We start from the raw sequence: 24930 nt of genomic DNA on the forward strand, positions 1-24930 counted from the left end.
GTATTGATTCTCAATAAATAAACAAATGAAAATGGAATTGTTTCGCATTTAGAATTCTGAGTCTTGCATGGACTTTTCCATCTTAAGAGAAAAACTTTTGCTTTCTCTCTTGAAAATGGCACTTAAAATCTTTCTGATTCCATCTGATCTCTCAAATGAGGAAAAATATTTCAGTTGCATTTCATTCTTCAATCTTCACATCTTTTTCATCACTGCTACCTGGCAGTCCTAACTTCTACTTGCAACTTCTACTCTTTTCTACTCTTTTTTTTTAAGCCATCCACAAAGGTCTTCCACAAAATGTTTCAGTCAGCACAAAACACACTGTAAATTTCTTTCAGAACTGAGTTAAAGCTGGTGTATTTTTCCTACCAAAGGTCAAAGATTTCTGATGTTGTTCTATAATGTAATTTTCTGTGCACTCATTTTTTCTTCATATGCTGTGTTGTCTTTTCTTAGAAAGTCTTGCAGCATATTGTTATATTTGTGCTATTTTGTTCTTATTGCTTTTGCAAGTTACACTCATCTATGCATAAATAGTAATTTCTGTCAAGTGAATGATAAAACCTCAATTTCTGAAAATCTTACAGTATTCACTTTTTCATCTTTTCTAGACCATTTTTTTTTTAAACTTTTCTACTGTAACATCTTCAGAGGCATTTGCAAGAACATACTGGTTACTGACATCAGCAGTACAGTGACTCAATCTACTTTCTCTGACATAGCTGATGCATTAAGACTGGAATTTTCAGTGGAGGTTAATGGAAATAAGTACTCCTTTCAACTGAAAAAAAAGAGAAAAGCTATATTATTCCTTGAGATTCATTTGGAAATAAAAGCCATAACTTTTTTTTCATCAGGCTAATAGTGGAGGAAAAAGTAGCACAGGAACTGAACACATCTTCTACCTTCTGGAGCAAATATGCCATCTCTCATCAGTGAGATCTTACAAGACATAAGCAAAACTGAGGAACCAGATCCCAACTGAAAAATAATTTGTTGCTTTTTTACTAGTAAATGACAGTTGTGAATCTGTTTCCTGATTAAGCTAGCCCTACTGTCCTTGATGCTCCTGTAATGAACAGGAAAGGACAATAAATGAGGAATGTTGTGTATCTCCTCTAAGTTTGTGCTAAATTCCTATATTATCACAATTAAATTTGTATCACTGATTTATTCCAGCTTTTAAAATAGCATGCTTCTGTCCTACAGTTTGGTTTATTTGACACATCTCCTAAGAGCCTGTGGTCATTCTAGAAAAGAGCAGTGGTTTTCAGTCTGTTACCATCTCTGCATCACTAAATAGCCTGAAACAGCAACATGTCAGGTACCCTGCTTTCCAACTTGCTGGTTAAGCCCTAGAGACACTCTCTGGGGCAGCAAGGAAACAGAAAAATGTAATGGCAACAGCAAATAACCAATTAGGCTGGAATAAGCTAAATATTGCACAACAGAAAAAAAAGGAACAGTAAAATCAAACACAGACAGTAAAACCAGCTAATTCTCAGTAGATTGCTACAATGTGGATGCAAACAGAAATGATAACACACACATTCTTTTACCTAGTGCAAGTACTCAAATGCTGGTGGCCACTGATAGACATGGTAAGGATTCAGGGTTGACAGAACTGGAATAAAACCTGCTCTCTCTTTACAAAACCTGATTTACAAGAGTATTGTTCTGTTACCTCCTACACTGAAAACCCTTCCTAAGCACATCACAGTTTCCCAAAAAGGTTTTCCCCATTCCTGCAAATACTGCAATAAGTACATTACAAATCACTAAGTATGCTGTGCTGCCTTTTGCCCACTGTTTCTGCAACTAGACTTCTTGATACAAAATATGCAAATACATGTCTAACTGCACATGCTAGCATAATTTATGTATTCACCAAAGTTAAATATCTGTTTACAGCAACTTAGTCAGAAAGTTTTCTTCAAGAAAACTTATTTTTACTGACTTGTATTGGGAAGAGAATAACTTGGGGTGTACAGGAAGGAGGACGGTAAAGTCATCTTTACCTATTATAATACTGCTTTTATACAATATGATTATTTACAAATATGAACTTGTTACTTGTTTTCACAGGTGATTATCCCTGGAATCAAAGAAACACTTCAATACATCTAGAGATATAGGAAGCCTGTTGAAAGATGTAGGGACCAATTGCATTCCAACCTCAAAGAGAACGGAAGGTGCTGAAAGGCAAATTCATTGGTTTTGAATATTCTTAATAAATAGAAGTGGACCTCACCTTAGTGATTTCAGCAATTCAGAGAACTCACTGAAATAATTAGCAAATTAGTTTTGCCAACAGTGCATATTATGTCACTTCATTTGAAAATATTTTGATACTGATATCATATGGTAACTTTTTGAATTAATATGTTATTTTATAAGGATAGTTTGAACAGGCCAGATGCACCCAGAAGCTCAGAGGGTTGGATTTAACCACCAACTTCAAAAGTCCGCAGGTAAATGTCCACACCTCTGCTAAGTCCATGCTGTATAGACCACCTTCACAGTCAAAGAAGGGAATGGGCTTTTGTAGGACACAATAGATTTGGCAATAAAGTAGGTGCTGCAAAAGCTCAGATTATTGTGCTTTCTAAATGACTGTTTCTTTCCCCTAAGTATAAAGGACAAGTATGACAGATATACTGTAGACACAAATTGCTGGTCTGAATTTGGTGAACATGAGCACAAGTTATCATGAATTTCCTCCACTGCTGTTAGAAGCAAATGTAACATACCTACACTCCAGTCCATTTCCTCCACTGCATCACCATATAAACCATGCTTGCTCTTTCCTTTGAAATTTTCTGAAGCATATAGAGCAGTATGGACATGAAGATAAGACAGGACAAGAAGAAATGGTGCATCAGTGTTCCTGGAAAACAAAACAAACCAAAACCACAAATCCTTAGCATATTTTATAATAAAATTTCTACAAATAAATCTTTCGACAGTAGAGTTAAAAAAAAAAAAGGTTCCCTGTCCCCCCATAAACAAACAAATACCAAAAAAAAGGTGAAAGGAATAGTGTAATTGATTACAGGGTAATTCTGAACAATCACACACACAGTATAAATGCCATTCTTTTACTGAAATGAAAGCAAAGAGAAGTGACAAAATCTAGATAATTATTATTTGCTGTATATATTGAAAGAAGACTTGTTTAAAGGCAGGAATCTAGTAGTTTCTGAATACAAACACCCCTCTTCATTTTACAAGTATATATTTAAAAATCTGAATACAACTGCTGTTCAAAAACATACCCTCAGAACTAAATATTTACATGAAACACAATTTCCTTCCTCACAAAGTCCCGTGGAAGCGATCAACTGCACTATTATGAAGACCTGGGTCTTTATGCTGGACTAAGGTATATGACCAAATCTCTGCTCTTTTAAAGCTCTGTGTGTGTATGCATGTGACTGTACATAATCTCAAAGTATATACTGATTTAAAATTTTTCTTCTGAAGGTAATGAACAGTCTCCATTGTCTTCTATTTCCTAAAGAGATACAGAAGAAAGAGTGCAATAAGTAGACTCTCAGTAAATTTTGCTGTTCATGTGATCTGTCAACACAGTATTTATGATCAGTTCCAGCAGGCTGTGAAAGCACAGCTCAAACGAGTACTTCTCCTTATGCATTATTTATAGTACTTTATTTAAAATTGTGCTGTACTAGCCAAATTTACTGCTATATGCTCTAACAGCATTTGCAGTGCATTATGCATATTGTAAATATCAGCTGAACCACAAAAGCACTACCCAAAAAACTTGTCTGGATCTCACCTTAAAGCACACAGCTTATTATAGACTATTTTTAGTTTTATTTATCATATTTTCCCTCAGCAAGCTGTGGTGGATAATACCTGTGATTCACGTCAACATCAAAGGGAAACCATATATTTCCTCAAGCAGTTGATCCATCCACACTTTAAAGAGGGAAGACACAATACAGGCAAGCTCATAAAAAACATTTCTTTGAAATTAACAAAAAAATTCTAACCTTTAGAACTTGAAAACAAAGTCTTTTAGTAAAAGAGATTCATCTGATATCGGTACTTTCCTCTCAAAGAAAAATAATTACATTTAATCTAGTATATTTATGATCCATTTTTCCTCCCTCCTTGGTTGGATCTGTTTTTGCTCAAGTTGCATGGTTATAGTTTTTTTCTCCTGGCATCTACAGTAGTACATAAATACAAAATAGGAAATTTTTATCCATATTACTCACTTGATGATTATGTTTCTGATGGGGAATTTTTCTTCACAAAAAATTTCTTTTTTTTTTTTAAGAAACCCAGAATAAATGCAACTTTCTTCATGTGGAAAACGGGTAAAAATATTTTAATTCTCTTACAAATATTTGTGCATTAATCCTGTGTTACCTTACTAATACAAAATACTGATCCAAAAAAATTTAAGACAATGTTTTTCATAAAAAAACACTTTCCACAAAGTTGTTTGTTTCTATTTGAAAAGTCATACATGTGAGAACTTTTCACGATTTTAGAAACAAATAATAGGAGATTCCTGAGTCAATTAAAAAGGCTGCAAATACCACCAATTGAAGTAAAAAAAAAGGTGTATACTTAGAAGTTACATATTTAATATATATATATAAATGTAATACTGACCTTTCATTAGAGAACTTTACTGAAAGGCAGATGATTTTTGTTTTAAACTTACAATTTTTTAATGCCTGGGATTATCTATTGCATCTGCTGACTTTTTCCTTAAACACAGTTCACTGAGTTGAGATTAATATACAAGTTCTAGATAAAACACCATGTCTTGGGGTGACTTTATGATGTGTATCCCCTATTGTCTGCTCTATGTCCAGACATGAATCCTTTGCCTCTCTGTGCCTTTAAAGCTAGCTAAGGGAGAGCAGGGAGAGCCAGTGGAATTTGTTTGGCGCTGTGTTCAAAACACAGATAAGCTCACTGGCTTCTCCTGCTCAGCGCCTCCACTTCTGCAGCAGGGAAGAGACCTACATTCCTTTTGCTTTCTAGCTCGTTTCTTGTTCATTAGCTAAAGTACAGAGCCCTGGGACTTTGGCTTCTTCTTCTCTTCTGGAACTGTTCAGAACACCAGAACATCAGAACTTCCCTGGGAGGCCTTTCCACCGAGGCCTGGAGGGACCCACACCAAACCCCAGCTCCGGAGAGAGAAAGCCCCACCCACAAAGGACTGAAATCTACCCAGGTTCTCTCCATAGTGAGAGGTTTCATTATTTAGCATTATTCCTTTTTTTTCCATGCCTGCATGCACTTTTGCTTGTTAAATAAATAGGGTTTTTTTAACTTTCCTCTGAGGAAAATTCTTTCTGAACTTGGGTGGTGGAGGTGTGGCTGTAACCTGCCTTCTATCAGAGGATGTTCGTTTCATCTCAAACCAGGACACACCGCAACAAATTATTTTATACTTTTAATACTGCAAGCAAAATCTAGTTTTCATGCAAACTACCTTGTTCTAGTGCCACAGAGATACTGCATTCTCATAACTGCCTACCTGTTTTGCTACAAGTGAGTATCAATAGCCTCCACTACAAATGATATTTTCAAGACGTAATGACTCAAGTTTCTTGTAGTTTGTTTTGTTTGTTGTTTGTTGAGCTCACACAAAGATCGAACTTTCATGAAGAGTCATCAAATCAATGATTGATATGGAAGGACACTACATCATTCTCTTTTTTCCATCTAAAATTGACAGATTTTGACTGACAGCTTGCTGTCAGGTATAGAAGTGTCGCACCTATTAATATCCTTTAAAAGATCAGAGACAGCTATTTATCTCCTGCCAAAACTCTATGAGGAGAATCATAACTGAATACCTTTACTCTGACCTTGAAAATGGAATGACAATACCAGCTAGTAGGCAGGAGAGAAATTTGACAATAACAGCTTAACTCCTAAACCACTTCAATAAACAGCTCTTTCAAAAATGCATTCCCACTATCTTTTACACAGCCCAAACACAGAGAATCTCTGTTTCAAAAGATTTGAGATTTTTTATCCTCACATGAGTCACACATCTTTTTTCAATTTATCAAGTAGCTAGAGAGATTACATACATCTGACATAAGATATTCTTCAGGGTGTTTTTAATGGATCTTGAAAACATCTTAAAGCATCACATTGCTCGTGACTCCTCTGCATTGCAAAGTACTGGGTTCGTCTTTTTTATTGTGAGGTGTCTTTATACTACTTAAGGATTCAGCTCAGGCTTGAGATGTAAAACACAGCTTTAAAGTGAGAGAGCAATTAAAACTAATCTGACTTTGTGCTTCAAACACAAGTCTTTTAACTTTTTTCCTGCAAATCTGCTCCAAATGCTTGATGCTTTGAAAACTCCTTGGGCAATTGTTTGCTTTTCTGTGGATGGATGTGGTGCAGCTGACACATCCACCCAGAGGCACCTGGACAAGCTCAAGAGTTTGGCCCATGAGAATTTAATGAAGTTCAACAAGTCCAAGTGCAAAGGCCTGCACCTGAGTCATGTCAATCCCAAGCACAAATGCAGGCTGGATGAAGAATGGATTGAGAGCAGACCTGAGAAGGACTTGGGGTGTCAGTTGACAAGAAGCTTCACATTAGCTGGCAGAATATGTGCTTGCAGCCCATAAAGACAACTGTATCCCAAGCTTCACCAAAACCAGCATGACCAGCAGGTAATCCTTGAACACTTCCAGGGATGGGGCATCCACAACTGTTCTACCTGTCCCAGTGCTTCATCACCCTCTGAGTGAAGAATTTCTTCATAATACCTAGTCTAAACCTGCCCCCTTTCAGTTTAAAACTATCACCTGTCACTATCTATCCTTACAAAAAGTCCCTCTCCCTCCTTTTATAAGCCCCCTTAAGGTACTGTAAGGCTGCAGTGAGGTCTCTCTTGAGCCTTCTCCATGCTGAACAACCTCAGTTTTTTTCAGCCTGTCCTCACAGGAAAGGAGTTTCATCCCACTGATCACCTCCTTGACCCTCCTCAGGATCCACTCTAAGAGGTCCACATCTTTCTTGTGCTGAGCACCGCACACCTAGAAACAGTACTCTAGGTGAGGCAACAGTGTGTCGACACAAGCAGATGGAAACATAACATTTCTTTTCCTGTAATTTTCCTTTTACTAAAAAAGTTCTTATTCAGTTTCCCCCCCAGTGGGTAAATTCATTAGTGCTTTTTTCCCATGGATGCCAGATTAGATCACCAGTAAGACAGTGCTCTTTGTGCTAGGACTGGCTGAACGCATGTCATTAAACCTTCTTGTTCCTCCAGGAGGAAAAGCCAAATTGTGGCTTACTTGTATCAAAGCGGGACTTTGTTCTACATGCTGGATTTTGTTTTGTTTCAACTGCTAACCATGCTAAAATTCTTGTTAGTCTGAATGAATCCATTAATTAATGTTTCTGCCCTGCTCTTTAAAAAAACACACCTTCAAACACAGGTGTCGTATTTTCAATTTTTTTCAATATCAGGAAGAGAACTCCAGACCACCTGGGAGTAACTTATCAGAACTAGGTGTTGAAAATGCAACAGAGAGAGGGGGGAAAATGTAAATATATAGAAAATCTGATTCTTTCTAGTAGATATTAAAAGTAAGGTTTGTTACTACTATATCTGCATTTTAGAAATAATTCTTCCATGCCAATAGACAAGACACTTCTGCCTCTCCAATTTCATGCCTTCATTGCTTCTTTGAAATGCTTAAGGTAAACAACTCACATGTTTCTATTTCCCTTCTATATAACCTTTTTTCTCCCCCTCCTAAAGAACATTTTTGTAAGCATGGAGAAAAAAAGAAATTTCTCATCTAGTACAAATTATACTCATAACTGAACCCTCTCATCCTCGAAACTTTGGAGTCCAGTATACAGATCTACTTCTGTTTTAGAAGTGTACCACTGTCAATTCAGTCTGCCACTCATTGGAGAACTAGTGAGGTCCCTAATCATTCTCAAATGATCTAAAGATTTAGTAAAGCCCTGCATGAACTCACACCTTTTTCCAACTTTCTTGTTCAAAAGGCACAATCAGAGGTCTGAGAGAAAAGGCATGAAGATCCAAGTTACTACGCTTTTTAATATATGTGCATATATACATCATATATATACAGAGATACGCAAACTTTTCTCTATAATTTTTATTTTGCTGTAAGCTATAAGGAACATTCTTGTAGGATTCATAAAAACAGTTGATTTCAGAACTCTAACTCCAGTACTACATGACAACTGCTAGATCTTAAGACTCAGTGATATATGGAAAAACTCTAAATCACAGTCTCCTAGAGTAGATAACAAAAAAATTTGAAGAGGTGTTGCAACAGTGCTTCAATGACTAAAATAGAATAATTAAGAGAAAATTTACAATTTATTAACTGTTCTCATAAAATTTTGAAAATTATGCTTATGTAATCTATTACTGGTAAAACTAGGCAAGAAAATTCTTCAAATTCACCTTCACCACAGCTTTTAAATATAATCATGTTTGTATTTAAATACTTTTCCAGAAAGTTTTCCAGAAAGTAGATTTCATTAGACATTGTAAAAATTTTATTAATTGTGATCAGCTATAGAAATTTGTCAGAGAGGTATTCTGTATCACAGAGTGGTACTTTTGTATTGTTAATTTCTGATACATTAGAAACCAGACTCTGGCATTTTGCAAAATTGGATTTTCTGTGCAGCTGGTCATTGAAGGGCATGCTGAAGATGTATGAGTGACAACCACATTGAATTTAACATGAAATAATTAGCATCCATTTGACTTTCAAATACACTGTAATACCAAAAGAGCATTAGAATTAACATACACAGAGCTGACCTGCCCACTCACAATTAGGGCAAGCAACTAAATTACTACCTGTTTTCACACACCAGATCTGACATTTGCAATTGCATACATTCTTCTGTGCCATTTTTGGGCACTGAATTTTGTATTTGATCTTTTCCAGTCTCTTGAGGAACAAACAAAAATTGTAATATGCATGCACTGGACAAAGGAAGATAAAATACAATACCACCTCTCCAAAAAACAGACCAAAGTAGCTATACACTATGAAGAAATTACAAGACTTTAAAAATACGAATTCTAATAGTTATATAGAATCACAAGCCAAGTCTGCCATCCAGCAGTCCAAGGTAGTAGTTCTAAAGACCCCTCTCCTTATTTTGCTAGAAATCAGAAACTCTTACCATTTTGTCATCCTTGTGCCCAAAGAGCTTCCAGCCATCACAACACCCACCACTCTTTCTCTGTTCACAGAGAGCGGGTTCAGCAGGGCCCCTCGCCAGTTGGGTTCACTCACCAGCTGTGTCAGGAAGTTATCTCCCATACACTCCAAGAAGCACTTACACAGTTTCCTGTCCACTGTACTGCATTTCCAGCTCTGGTAAGCTGAAGTCCCCCTCATGAATAAAGGCCAGGAATTGTGAGACTTCTCCCAGATGCTTATAGAATATTTGGTCTTCATCCTGTCTGGGTGGTCCATAACATATTCCCACCTTGGCGTCTACTTTGTTGGCCTATCCCCTGATTCTTACCCACAAACACTCAAATCTATCACTACCATCATTAAGCTCTGGATAATCAAAACACTCCTTAATACAAAGGTCTACCCCACCACCTCTCCTTCTTTGCCTATTCCTTCTGAAGAATTTGATGTTTCTACATGGTAAGAAGTCACAAAACTGAAAATTACTGAGAAACAGCTAGAAAAGAGAATGTCTGGAAGTCCATCACCTGAACTCTGAAGAACTTATAGAGGTAATATAGGTGATAGGTATATTAAACTTACATAGATAAAACACTGGAAAATAATATATATATTAATATACATTGTATATAAATATAACATAAAAAAAGCTTTATACCAGTGCTGTTGAGGGTTGGCGCTTCATCATATATTTATTGTAAAGATATTTAACCAACTAAAACACACATGATATCTGATGATTTTTAGTTTGATGATAAAATGTGTATTCAGAACCAGTTAATGTGAAATCCTGAATTCTTCAAATTCAGGATTGCTTGCACTCTGGTATAATTGTGTACAAGGATTACCAGTGTACGTAAGTTAGCTTGCTACTTAACGTGTCATCTAAAGAAAAGAAGACTGTGACAAATTGAATGTTCAAACATGTGGCTAAAGGGCTGAAAGACCTGTAATGACAAGAATGCTGTCAAGCACTGTGACTTCCAAAAACCTTATGACCCCTCACTTTTGCAACCTGGTTGCCTCTCGGTGGCTATTCACCTACAAATGGCCAAAGTCAATAGATTAGTCATAAAAGCAATGGTCTACTGGTGCTCTGGAGTTTATAGGTATGAACTCTGTCATTTCAGAACTAGTGTGTCAAAGCAAATATTGATTTTGTTGCTCACACTAATACAGGAGACAGATCAATTCAGTGAATATTAATCTAATTACTCATACCCCAGGAGTAAGGTTTATGGTCATATACTTGGCATGTGGGTTCATTAAAGGGCACAGTTAAGATTGCTCAAATGTCCTAATTGCTTCTCAATACCTTAACATGTTTGGATATTCTCTAATATAACACTGCTTATGAAGAGTCTGGGTTATAATTCTCATTGTAATTGCAGCACTCCTGTAACAAAGTTTATTGTAAAACACGAATATGTGCTATTAACCTGGAATTCAATTTAACATCACTGTTGTCTGAAAACTACACTGACATTTGGGGCCAAGTGCCTAAATGATATGAAGCCACTTACCTCCAGCTGGGTCAAAAAAGCTATGCTGACCTAGATGATACATTATTTTGCCAGCTCGAAACACTGGCAAAAAACAACACTAATCTACACAATAACACTGTGCACATTACACATATCAATACAGTTAAAAGAGTTACTGGTTTCCTACCATTGATTTCCATCTTCAACTCACCTATTCTGAGGCAGCCATTTTATTGTCATGGCATTGAAATCAGTGAAACATTCATAGATACCCAAAACACTGTCACTACAGGCACTTTATATACTGGTAAATAATGCAAGAATATACCAACATATAGTTAATGTACTTGAGAGTCTTTTAAAATCACTGAATGCTTGGTCACTAAGCAAGTAATCTCTCAACAATTTTCAACTGTGTGTGTTTGTGTGTTTGTAATAACAAAGTTATTCACTGTTAAATTAGTTACAATGCATCTGAGAAGGCATCTTTATATCTATCCCCATTGCCATAAGGAAATAAAGATGGTTTAGTCCATTTATAAATACTTATGAGAATGTTGATTGTTGGGAAGACTTACTCACTTAAGAAAATTTGTTATGAAACCATTTTTTCAGTAGAATGTGTAGAAATGGCCACATCAAATATTCATAATGATAGAAATGATAAAAAATTACAGCATGAGATTGATATTTTAGATAAACATTTTTTCTTGCTAACAGCTAGAAGCAGCTGCTGCGTGCAGTCATTAAGTATAGAAAATTTAGCCGCAGATTCTTTGGTACATGTTTTCATCCAGCAACGACACCATATACATGTATTCACAGTAACTGGTGCTACATACTTTAAAGAATAGTAATTCAGGGATGTAGAAGAGAAATTCAAGATAATAGTAATTCTATATCTTAGAATGTGATTTTAATTTGATTTAGTATTTTTAAAAATGCTGCAACCTGTGTCAAAAGTGGTGGAGAAAAATACATACATGTATTTTTTCCAGAAGTTAAATTGATTAGGTATTTTTTTCTCAAATATATTGATTTCTATTTTAGAATACACAAATGTATACTTTTTTGACTTAATCCCATTAAGACCCCTATAGTGACAATTATGGCAAAGTAACTGACTTAGCAAAAATGAACGATGACTTACAATGGTTTTGGAAATCCAATATTTAGGTGGCCCCATGTGATGGCTATTAAAAACATTGTTTTCAAAACACCACATTTGTTTCACAGAATCACAGAATACAGAATGGGTAAAGTTGGAAGGGAAAACAGTGGGATCATCTGGTCCAGCCTCCCTGTTCAAGCAGGGTCATCCCAGAGCACATGGCACAGGAGTATGTCCAGACGGTTCTTAAATATCTCCAGTGAGGGAGACTCCACAACCTCTCTGGGCAACTGTTCCAGGGCACTGTCCCCTGCACAGTAAAGAAGTACTTCCTCATACTCAGAACTTCCTGTGCATCAGTTTCTGCTCATTGCCTCTTGTCCTATTGCTTGGCATCACCAAGGAGAGCCTGGCTCCATCCTCTTGACACCCTCACCTCAGATACTTAGGTATGGTGACAAGGTCCCCTTTCAGTTTTCTCTTCTTGAGGCTGAACAGGCCCAGCTACCTAAGCTATTCCTCGCAAGATGGATGTTCCAGCCCCTTAATCAACTTTACTGCCCTCTGCTGGACCTGTTCCAGGAGCTCCATGTCTCTCCTGTCCTCAGGATCTGAGAACTGGACACAGCACTCCAGATGTGACCTCACCAGGGCTGAGCAGAGGGGCAGGGTCACCTCCCTCAACCTGCTGGCAGTGCTCTTCCTAATGCCCCCCAGGATCCCATTGTCCTTCTTGGCCACAGGGACACACTGCTGGTCATGGACAGCTTGTTATTCACCAGGACCCCCAGGTCCTTCTCCAAAGAGCTGCTTTCCAGCAGATCACTCCCAGCCTGTCCCTGTGCCTGGGGTTATTCTGTCCCAGGTGCAGAAGCTAGCACCCTAATTTCTGAAAACCAAATCTTTTCAAAATTAGTATAATAAAAGTGGAGTCATCTAAAATGCCAGTATCTTAAAAAATTTGCCATATGAATGCCTTTTAATGGATGTATCAACTCCATGATGAAGAACATTTCCCCATTCCAGAAAAGTAATGGATTATGACTCTGCATTGTGCTTTCACAAAATTGTCACACCACAAAAAAGTTTTCATATTTCAAGTTACATGAAGTTCTTAAGAATTAAAGTCCTAAAAAAGGAAAATTAAAAAAAAAAATTCTGAAGCATGTATATAAAAATGATTTACTTTTTATAGAGAAATTAATTACATACTAAATAGAAAGAAACCAGTCATTTCCACCAAAAAGATTGACTTCAGTCATCTTTTAAAGGAAAAAAAAATTGATCAAATATAATGACATATTCCTTGTGCCCACCAGCTCACATTTATTTCTAATTTTCAGATGCACTGTCATTATGAAATGCCAACAATAACTTACAAAACAGTTAGAAACCTACCTTCCAATAAACTGCATGGCTTCTTTTGTCAGCCTCTGAGTAAGGTTCTCATAGGACAGTGGCTGCTGGATAATCTGATGGTCCCTCATTAAAAAGCAGTTTAGGTGTCGAAAATGATAGAAGAAAAAAGTCAAAACCACAAGTGAAATTGTGATTATTAACAAGAAGTAACCCAATGCTTGGAAGGGTACTTTGAGGAGGCCAATGTACTGTGCTATCGCCAAAGACACAAGGGCGATTCCAGTGATTTGGGTTGGGGTGACAAGGGCTTTCTGAACCCCTTTTAGAAATACGCTGCCTTGGCCAAGTTTGCAGTCTCTAAAATTAGTCACGGGAAGGCCATAAAAGTAATCAAATCCATGACTGCGGGGGTGGTGACAGAAGTCATTCCTGCTTTCACAGTTCATCCCAAGATGCCACTTTCCTACAAAGAGAGAAGGACAGGGAGTATTTTGTACATATATAATCAAACTTACTTTTAATTTGCATTATTTCAAACATGAAGCTGTCACTATCTGACTGATATCCCCCTGCTCCCAGCATTTATTTTGTGGACCCCTATTTTCTATTTAAACTTTCTTTATGCCTTCCTCAAAGATTTTTTTTCATGTCTGCCTCTTCATCTCAGTTGGAAATAGTTTGGCATGGCTGCTGCTGAAGAACATTAAATTTTGAGTGGGCTAGCAGGTTACTGAAGAGCAACAGAGCCCTAAAAGTGTTAACTTTGGAAATTAAGCCTTTGTGGATGTGTAGCTGTCATAAGAAAATACTATTTTGCAGCAGCTACTGATTGAAGAGGAAGAACTAATATGAAATTACAAAATATATTTTCTGAAATTTTTCTGGCAAATAATTTGACTAGCTAAAAAACAAAAAAGAGAAAAGAAGAAAAGAAAAACAGTAACAAATAAATAAAGAATAAGGAAATTATTAAAGCATTTATTATTTAAATGATTGCAAAATCTCTGATATTGCCAATCTTCCTCAAAATACACATATATATAGTGAGGGTGATTATTTTGTATTTATATATTTCATATATATAAATTAAAAACAAACAACAGTAACAAGTAAATTGCTGTCAAATACTATCTCTCACAGCATTTTGTCCCACTAGGAAATCACTCTAATCCTGCAATAATGTTGGACAGTCTGACACAAGAAACCACTGAGCCTGATTTGCATTATACTAATATAATCTACATTCATGCTGATTATGGTAAGCATCTAGATAATTCATTCTGTGATTCAGGTACAACCTCTTACCATATGCTTATGCATTGCTTAGCACAACAGATCTAATTGGTAGCTGTTATTTGAATCAAAATGCATAATTATAAAAAAAAAATTCAAATTCAGTTAAGCCTATTGAGATGGATTATGGCTAGAGCTATGCTCTTTGCTCTCAGCAAGAAAATGTGTTGAATATCTAAAAAAGCATGCTGGCCTTGACAAAATAGATGACATTATATATTGCTGGGCCAAACTTTAATTTATTTTTCTGAATCAAATGCCTAAACATGACCAGCATAATTCAGGGGTTGTGATCTTAAAAGAAATAAACAAGAAAATCTGCAAACCCAGTAAATCTTCATTCCCATTACTTAGCCCAAAGAAATTTGAAATATTTGTTTTAGAGACTTCAGAATACACATGGCAGAAAGTGCAAAACAGGAAAAAAAGCATATATATATACTTTTCCCTTTTTCCAAACCACCCCATCTTTTAAATATCTCTAAGAAAGTCCTGATGTAAACAGTCCTGACTACCTCCTTCTGGGTCTACAGAACAGCATATTCATCCTGCACTTCTTCCTTCGGCAGTGACAAATGCAGGTACTGCAGTACCAAAGAGGGTGAACATGGAGATCTGTTCTGCTTTTTTTAAATTTAGCAAATGAGCTGGGTGTTCTTATTTTTCTTCCACAAATAACAGAACTGAGGTATAGGATGAGAATGCCATATGCCTAAGTTCATCTGTCAGCAAAGGTGGAAAAAACACAGAAATCTTGAATCTGAGTTGAGTCCAGTTGTCCTTGTACATCTCTTGATGATCTTAAGTTAAAAATAACTTCTGTATATCAACAAAACAGGTATAAAAGATTTTCAGGTCTGCTTATGTGCCAGTGAAATGAAGGCCTCTACACCTTTCTCATTCCATCAGAACTTTTCCCTGTCAGATGGCCCCTCACCTGAAGTGGTATTCTGCTTTTTGTGAGCAGAATGGTTCTTGTCACTACTTTTGATGTGGTCCAGGGAAAATTATTGTGGTCAATTAAAGAAAACAGCAGTACACACCATTGTACTGAAATTTCAGCAGTTATAATGGTGCTATTAAGGACTAGTTAAGGCTGGAACACTGATTTTCATTCACAGCAAACAAAGATGCATATTTTTGAAAAGAAATGCTTCAGTTTTTCTCTTAGGTTTGGATGACTGTCTTAATGGAATAATCATAAAGCCAGATGTGTAACAAAGTGAGCATGAAACTCTCATCAAGTTAGATAACTGATTTAAAGGTAGAGGCTTAAAATCATGAATATAAATGATTTTCAGGCTTTAATTTTAAATTTTTTGTTGTTATATGTTAATCTCAAGGTACCTATAAATCAGTAAGAAAACATGAAAAAGAAACTCAAACAAATTAAGTATACCTTCAAGGTCACTTATTATGATATAGGGTTTTTTTTTAACTGGATCTCAACTACAAGCCAGGACAGAAAAATCTTGGAATAACAAAGTAGGACAGGGGGAAATATAGGTCCTATTTTTATCGAAAGGGTTTTAGCAAGCACAACAAATTGTTCAATGTCAAGATGAACTTGGGCCTCAGAAAAAGATTTTTTGAGAAGCAACTTAAGCCAAACAAAGCAGAGAGCAGGTTAGCAGGAAAAGCAATAGAAGCCCTGGTTCAAATTATATCGGCAGCTGTGACGGAATGACACAACTGCCATTCTCAAACGCTGGGGAGGTAGAAGGTTTTGATAGATCCTGCACTGCTCTGAAAAAGCAAGTGATGACTGGGTCCACAATACCTGTTTTGTTTCACTCCTTGTGACAATAACCCCTGCCTTGAGCTAGTGCTTGAACAGATTACTGTAATGTGCTTTAGATTCTGGGGCCCTCCTGAATCTGAGAGCAGTGCAAAATGCTCTCATCTCTTTGCCAAGTGATGCTTCATAGAATGGACACTCCACACAAGCATCATAAGCATTTCAGCAGATTCTACCAAGCTTTTGAGTGAAATTTATGCTGTTAATTGTAAATTATGAGTGCTGTAATAATTTGAGACCTAGGCTTTTTCCCTCTCCGTCAGCCACAATTACGATTTCTGCAGAGAGAAAGAAGTGCAATGAAAAGCAAGTGGAAATGAGAGGCAAGTTCTATTCAGCCAAGAAACTTCACTTGAAACTCAGTTTTTCAGAATGCAGAATCCTGAGGACACTACAGAAATCAATGTTTCCCCTGTATTTTTCCCTCAGATAATGGGAAAGGGAGCAGTATGAAGACTGATTTTTATATAATGATATATTTCTTTAGGAATAATTTTGTGCTTTTCAGATAGATGGCAAAATACAAGATGTGGAGCAAGATGCAAACAGAAATATTTTATGTTCTTAAGGAAATATACTTATTTGAAGTACAGAGAAAAAATTATGAAAAATATATGTGCATATGGTATTAACACGGACAGGTTTTAAGCTGTTTTATGAATAACTATTGTATTAACTCCACTCCATAGACTCAGCCAATCTTGAATTGGACACCATACTACTGTGATGTGTCCAAACATTACAATACTTCATTCTGGAACAAATAAGTACCAGTTATCAATTAGTATTTTAGCTTCAGAGATAAGCTACATAGGTGGATTTTAAACTTCTCTGGACAACACACTGGATAGCAATAGTGAGGAAAAATTAACCTTTACTCAATTTTAATTAAGTATAGCAGTAGTTAAAATAATATCAATCAAATTTAAGGGGAATTTTTGAATTATGAATAGCTATTTCCAACAAAACATCAGCATTTCTTCCCACTGGTGAAATATTACATATTCTATGCATCTGCTTTTTTTGATAGAACCTGTTTTTGTTGCAGCTCTGATTGTGTGCTTTCCTGACAGATCTATTGGTTGTCACCTTCTTTATGTCACAAGGGAACACAATGAGGTAGAAAAGTGTATACATAAAGTAGATTTATAGCTAAAATATATTTTGGGACATACCAAACAAAAGGAAGCATATATTCAGAGGAGAAAAAAAATTTAAAAAGGAAACAAAAATGCACCTAGGGAAGAAAAAGAATGTCCTTAGAGAGGAGATTGGCAAAAAAAATTAAAAATAAAACAACAGGCTTGAGGAACAGAAAGGCTTCAAATTACCCTTATGCCAATCCATCACTGGTGCAGGATTTGACAATTAATTGTTTGGGAACTGCTGAGTTAGACTGAACCAAGCAAAGACTCCCTACCAATATGATGTGATAAGAATACCAGCAAAAGCAGAAAATGTACTGGTTGTGAATCAGACTGCCTATCTAGCCTTCAAATCTACATAATTTTTCTTTCTGCCATTTACATATGCTTTATCTGTAATTTTAATGCACTTCTTGATTTTTGGAAACCTTCATTATACTCTAAGGATATGGTAATATTGTATTTTATGGTCTCATAGCTATCATTCAGGCCACTTGGAAGAATTGTTCATTAAGCATCATGGAGATAACTTCTGGAGATCCAAGTGGCAAGCTGTCATGTTGCAGTGAAAGTGGTTAAAAAAAGAACATTAACTAGGTCAGCCCCAGAAAATGAGTTGTACGACTGTGCTGGTAACAAATAGAAAAAAAACAGTCTTTAATTGAGTATGAGCAGTAGGAATTAAGTCCACAAGGAACATGACAAATTATGAACAGCTTTTTTGTACTATGGTTCCAATGCACCTACACTAAATAAACTTCTGATAAGAAATTCTGGTTTTCTATTTTCATTCTTTCAGGACATCATGGTATTTTATGCTTTATAAGACTGGGGTATAGCTAAGTAGGATTTTTAGCTAGGAACACTGACACTGGTTTATCTACATAGTACAGACATTTTTTGAACAGTGGTGTGAATTGTTAGCCTTGCTAAACAGCCTGTTTTTTTAAACAAAAATTACTTTCAAAATTGCAAGTTTCTGTTTCATTTAAAAATCAGATTGGGTGCATCCTTCATCTAAATTAATTTAGTAATATTCCAGTATGATGTTCTCTGTACAACTATTCCCTGGCAATTCCAGTACAGAAATACATTATGTAATACAAGTTGAACTTCACAAGAATCTTCTAAAATATAAGCAGTGTGGAATAAGTCAGTGGCCAAATTAAGAAAAAAAATCAGAAATCTTTAATGTTATACTTTTATGATATTAATTCCAGTTCTATTTTATATTCATCTAGTGTGATTCCTTTTGCCCATCACTGGATATTTATGCTGCAATCAGTTGTCTGAACGATCTTTATAATGAGAGAGAAATACATTTTTATATTAAACATCTACCAAAGAATATGAAAAATTTCCTAGAAATGCCCATTTCTGTCTCATGACTAAGACAGTAGCCCATACATCACACTATTTACTTTATGGGTATTTGAACACCGGTGAAACGAAAACCACCACTGTGCTGACTTGCACCCTATGATCAATCCCTCATTGTCTCTCTGATATAATCAAACTCCTACTTATACTGAAAACTTTTCAAGAGCTTGACTAATTTTCAGTTTGTTCATGTTTCTTCAGTACCTTGCAAAATGAAACTATAACTACAGAAGTGAATTAGACATACTTACATGACTAGTGTTTCACATAGGCATGGGAATGTGCTCAGTTTTGTTCCAGAAAAATAAATTCATTATGCTGTGGGGGAGAAAAGCTTAATGCAGGCCCTTTATGGCCTACATGGAAAGCTAATGTTTTTTTCATTGAAATGAAAGAAAATAGTGCTGCATATGTCTGCAATTTTACCTATTAGAGCTGTTGCATAACCTTTCTGCTTCAGGAGTTTGGAAAAAGTTATTTCTTCAGAAGGAAGTCCCCCAGAAGAGGCAGAAAATAAGAAGACACCAACTCGTGAGAAGGCAGCCATTCCTAAATACAATAAAAATGAGTGAGACCACGATAATACAAAGAAACAATTTCCATTCATTAGTTCTGCCTGAACTTTTTTTGCTTTAGGTGGTATCACTTAAATGACATAATACAATCAGACATTAAATGTTTCGAGTGGAAGATACAATCATCCATTCAGCTGAGCGAGGTCTTTTCTGTATTGACACTAGAAACTGAGACATGGAGAAAAAAATTCTCAGCGCTTATATATATATATATATAAGCTTATAACCACGGGGACAGCCATCACATAAACAGGTGCAGCCCCTTCTGTAGATTTCCTAAGGTATAGCAAAAGTTTAAGAAGTTAAGCTTGCATAATTTATTTTTCTTGTACATGGGGAGGGAAGGAAGATGAGGACTAAGTGAGATCGTTCCCAAGTTCTACTCTCAGAATTTCCACTTTCCTCATATGTGGTTTTCTACAAGCTTTAAGGTTTTTTGAGAGAAGGCACATTGAAATAGGGCAGTCTTACAGCTTGGCATGTAAATATCATGAGGTCAGAAAGAGCAAGGGAGAATCTGATTCTGTAAATAGAGTAGCTTGGGCTGTCAGCATTGATGGGGAAGAACCAGTGTTTCAGTGGCACAGACACATCATCCAATGCATGCAGAGCGAGCACACTAAAGGAGCATCAGGTACTGGCTAACAAGACAACATCTAAATAAGGCACAGTAATTTCTATATACTAAGAGTCTGAGACACACAAATGAGCTTATAAACTGCTCTCAGGATGAGGAACTTGAGAGCTCAGGTTCATGAAAATTCGATTACTAGGATTCCAGACAAGAGCTGGCACTGAAAACAGACAGAAGAAGAAGAAGAACAGAGAATGTCTATGCAAATCTGTGCAGATGTATCTTCAGGAAGTCTAAATTATGCAACTGGATGATTACAGTTCCCAAGTTAATACAACTGATGTAGACAAGCAGAATCCTCACCCAAGTATCCCTTGTGGTTACATGAGAAAAGGACTCATTAGACTGGTTTAATAAAGAGAGCTCAACCTTACCCTTCAAGTGCTGACTTCAGATTTTCACCCCAGATAGTTTTGCTGATCAACACTTCAGACAGAGTCAGTCATATATTTATCTATATTTTATTTATTTATGTTTGTTTTTATGTATTTCAAGCTCTTGTAACTGAAATCAGTGTAATTCCCTTAAGTTATCAGAATGAAAGTACAGAAGCATGATTTCCTTTTTTTCATCATTACCTTTCTCTGCATTTGTGTCCCATCCAATACTGCATTTTGGAATCTTTTTCTTCAGCTCTATTAGCAAGAGTTTTATATTTCTAACATTTTATCCACATCATGATTCTAGTGTCTTCTATAATAACCCTTTACTAGTTCTTCACAGATATTAGGAAGCAATCCATATTTAGAAATTTTGTAATTTAAGTAAGACAAAGTTCAATTTTTGTACCTACATGGAAATTAGGTATGTCTGAGAGCTGATCAGTGAAGAAAAAAATTAGTTCAAGTGCTAATTTTTCAGAAATAAGAACAAGAATCATAATGGAAAGCGACCTGTGACTTTACCTACAGTAAATATTAATAGCAATATATCTGTAACAGGTATATAAAATTTTCCTTTGCAGAAGAATGTAATGGAAAATTTAGCAAGTTATATTAGCTGGCACTTTTGCAGAAGCTTGTTACTTGATTTGAATGAGCACTAACGTATCAAGTAGGCTCCAGAGTCTTGCTTTGCTTTCATTCCCAGAAGCAAGGACAGGATGTTTTATCACTAATGAACAAGTGATCTGATTAATGTATAATGATCCTTGCTAAAAATGATGTTAAGGGAATGTTAAAGTTGCATGACTAAGCACTGAGAGGCTCAGTCCCAGAACACTAAAATAAACAGACTAGATCTTCATTGACTCAAATAGGCTTTGGATCAGGTACTTTAAAAGTAAGAGAAATTAAATGCATGTATTCACAGGATATTTAACACTGTGTATGGGTAGATATGGAACAAAAATAACAGTTTACAGAGATGAGAGATTTTTTGCTCTCTTCTTCCCAGTTTTAAGGGCAACTTGAATACCTTAATGAACTGTCCTGCCCCTAGTTCTGCCCCTCTGCAACAAAAAGAAAACCAAAGCCAAAATACAAACCCAACAATTTGTCTAAACAAAAAAGTTTTGCAGAAATAGAAATGTCTGAGCAGAAGTATTTACATTGGGTTCTTCCACTGAGCCTTTCTAGATGCATCTCTGTGATGTTCAATACTTGTGCTGCCCACCAACATGGTGGGAACAGCCTGAATGCAACTGTGGAGGCAGGCAAAGAGCCTGGGGTCATTGAATAGTGGAGGAAGTTGACAGGATCACAGAGAATCACAAGATATGCTTAGTTGCAAGGGACCTACAGGGATCATTGAATCCAACATCCAGCCCTGCACAGGACATCCTCATGAGTCACACCATGTGCCCTGGAGTATTGTCCAAACACTTCTTGAACTCTGTCAGCTTGGTGCACACAGCACTCAAGGTGAGGCTACCCTCAGAGCAGCACAGAGAAGTTCAGGACAATCTCCTTCCTTGTCTGGCTGGCAATGCTGTGCCTGATGCAGTCCAGGACACAGCTGGCATTAAACAACCACAGTAAGGTTGTTTTGTCAGTATTTAAAGAAAAAAATATTTTACTCACTAAAAAACCTTTATCTTTTTGTCCACTCTTCTGAAATGTGAAAATTCCCCATATACATGAAATATATCAAATGTAGACCAACTCTGCTGAGCTTGATCAGTCACTGAAAGGACTCATCATTTATGATTACTCAACCCAGTAATGATCAACAAATCAAGAAAGGCTAGACAAAAAACCTGCATACAGTTTACTGTAAATAAAATATTATATTTTTATATAAATAAAGTAATGGATTTTACCTGATCTTATAGGATATCTCCCTGTCAGGAAAGCTGCCCTACTTGGAGTACAGAGTGGGGATGCTGCTATATGCTGAGTAAGTGTCACTCCTTCCACTGCTATCCTGTCAATATTAGGGGTTCTGGAAAAACACAAGCAGGTGAGAAAAAATACACAAAGATGATTATTTGGATACAGGCATGGCAAGCCCAAGGCACCTGAGGCAAGAACTATCAGGAAAATATAGTTAATATTTACTGTATGTAAATTATCAAAACCATGTTGGGGTTGCAATTCCAAATACTATCAAGTCAAATATTTTTACATTAGGTGTCAATACTGAAGAGAGACAATGTGACATTGCAACAAACATCTTTTTCCCCACTTTCATCTATTCTTCATGACCAGTGCTAAACTGCAACATGTGGACATATAGTATTTTAACCCTTTTTAATGTGTTCCCTGACCAGAACTGTAGTTTTACAACCTTTTTGCTTCAGTAATGAGGGCAAGAGAGACTAGAGAAAGATTGTGCTTCCTTACTCCCTACTTGGTGTCTCTTCTGTCTCTACCCAGCAAAAGCTTTTTGGGGTAGGGATAATGTTGTGTGGTGTTATCAGCTATTAGAAGAAATTCAAACGATTATGACTCTGTGTTATGCTCTATATTAACAATATCTACATGTCTGACATGATTATGTCTGCTATATTAGACCCAGGGGCACAACCAAGCTTCCATATCTGCATGGGAAAGTTGTCTGTGACCTGGCTCATCATGCACATTAAAATTGGTTCCTGCAGGAAAAAATCCTGTATCCTTGGTTCTACAGATAAAAATTACTAATGCAGACTGGCCAGGAGCTGCAGCATGCTCTAATAGCTCTCTGACCCTGGAGATTTATGACCGTGACCTCAAGGCACACCAGTGCTTCCATCATCTAAGTCTGAATAGTCAGAAACATTAATTTTCCAATGGACTTACTTTCTATCTGTAACGTCACCTACTGATAACAATCAGTAAGATGAAAATTCGTCATATTCCAAAAATCTAATTCTGAATTCTCCCAGCAGAGAATATAGATCTTGGAGTCGTTCTGGTGCCTGAGAGGGGAGTGATCCAAGCATCAGTGTTGTAAATGTTTTTCCCTGTTAAAAACCCGATTAACTTGATTTTTTTTGTTTTAAAGAAGATTTTACTTCTAACTAACATCAGCAGGAATAAGAGCATTTAAGGTTTGACAGAATAGTGCTTTTAGTCTGCTTTTATTCAACTTTGCCAAAGACTTTGCACCACTGAAACACAATGGCTAGATATCACTTGCTCTGTTTACACAACCATCACATCTAAGCTGGTAGCAAGAAACATCCTGAGGCAGACTGATACATTATTCAGGTATATTAGCATTCGTTTTAATTAATATAGTGACTGCTGTATGAAGATAAATTAAGGACATATCAGCTCTTTATTTGCAATTAGTTAACAACAAGCTCGTCCCAAATCATGAGTGCTTCAAAATATGTTTAATTCATAGTACTTGTGTTATGTATATTTTAGAAGAAAATTGTTGATTATATTTTAGTTCTCTAGAGCTATCCTTATTTGGTTGGTTGCTCAATCCTCTGTTTATAATGCAGCTTTTCAGCAGGATAAATGCATTAGCTAAGTCTTTGGTCAAAAAAAGAAAATAAAGATTGAATACTCTAATCTCTGGAAAATTTATTAACTTTGGTTACTCAGAAAAAAATAATCAAACCTCTGAACATCCTGGCATTTTTAATTTTACAAATCCATTGAAAACTAAATATAAAGCTATGACTCTGCCAAATTATCATCCTACCTTAAGGTTCTGTTCCCATAACATCCCAGGTCTCCAATACCAAGATCATCAGCCATCAGTAATATGATATTGGGCTTTGAAAGACTGTGTGTTTTGACACTGTTTATGGTACACTGGCAAATTATTAAAAGTAAAAGGAGTGCCATCTTCTTCCTGGTGTGTAAGAACAGGTGGAAAATATGATAAATAGACTGTTACTCTAATTTATTCTTATTATTACACTTTGCATAGTAAAAGGAAAAAAGAAATATTGCATACTTTCAGTTGGCTTTTTTCTTGAGAGTTTTTAAAAACATTTTCTCTCTCATACTTTTTAAAAACAAAAATGCATTTTTTAGTATATGGCTAATTTTTCCTTCTACTCCTTTACACAGATGAAGCCTCTAAATAAAGAGAAATAAAGAACTAGGTACAACCTCAGTGGCAATTTTGCATACACACATACACTATACCTCAATAAATCATAAGAGTTAACAGTGCTTGGGTATTGGGTATTTTTTGTTGGTTTGTTTTGGGGTTTTTTTTTTGTTTTTTTTTTTTTTGTTTTGTTTTGCTTTTTTTTGCATTGTTTGTTTTTTGAGTGTGGGGTTTTTTTTGCTTGTTCTTTTTTTGTTTGTTTTTTGTTTTTTTCTGGCTACAAATGTGATTTCAGGAACACAGAATCTGAAATCATTTAGGAGCAAAATCTCCAAGGCTCACTGCAGAAAAAGTAAGTTAATCAATTCCAATAATGAAGTAAATGACTGAATTTCTCTTCAACAATGGGGAAAAAAAATCCAACAGAAGTTTCTGGAAAGGAATAAATATTATGGAAAAGAGGGTGAAGAGATGCACTATGAAATTATTTTAA

General features: G+C 36.1%; 1 protein-coding gene across 3 annotated transcripts in view; it reads right to left on the bottom strand.

The window, feature by feature from the left end:
• STS (steroid sulfatase) overlaps nucleotides 1-24930 on the bottom strand; it is a 112789-nt gene that overhangs the window by 74755 nt on the left and 13104 nt on the right. For all 3 annotated transcript variants that reach the window (XM_069003880.1, XM_069003887.1, XM_069003876.1), the window contains exons 2-6: nucleotides 24081-24233; nucleotides 22264-22385; nucleotides 19221-19343; nucleotides 13218-13641; nucleotides 2754-2890 (exon numbers count right to left, since the gene is read on the bottom strand). In XM_069003880.1, coding sequence (XP_068859981.1) covers nucleotides 2754-2890; nucleotides 13218-13641; nucleotides 19221-19343; nucleotides 22264-22385; nucleotides 24081-24226 — 952 coding nt within the window. In that variant the 5' untranslated portion in view covers nucleotides 24227-24233. The remainder of the gene's footprint in view (nucleotides 1-2753; nucleotides 2891-13217; nucleotides 13642-19220; nucleotides 19344-22263; nucleotides 22386-24080; nucleotides 24234-24930) is intronic.

Source organism: Aphelocoma coerulescens, chromosome 1, assembly GCF_041296385.1.
Source record: "Aphelocoma coerulescens isolate FSJ_1873_10779 chromosome 1, UR_Acoe_1.0, whole genome shotgun sequence".
NCBI lineage: Eukaryota > Metazoa > Chordata > Aves > Passeriformes > Corvidae > Aphelocoma > Aphelocoma coerulescens.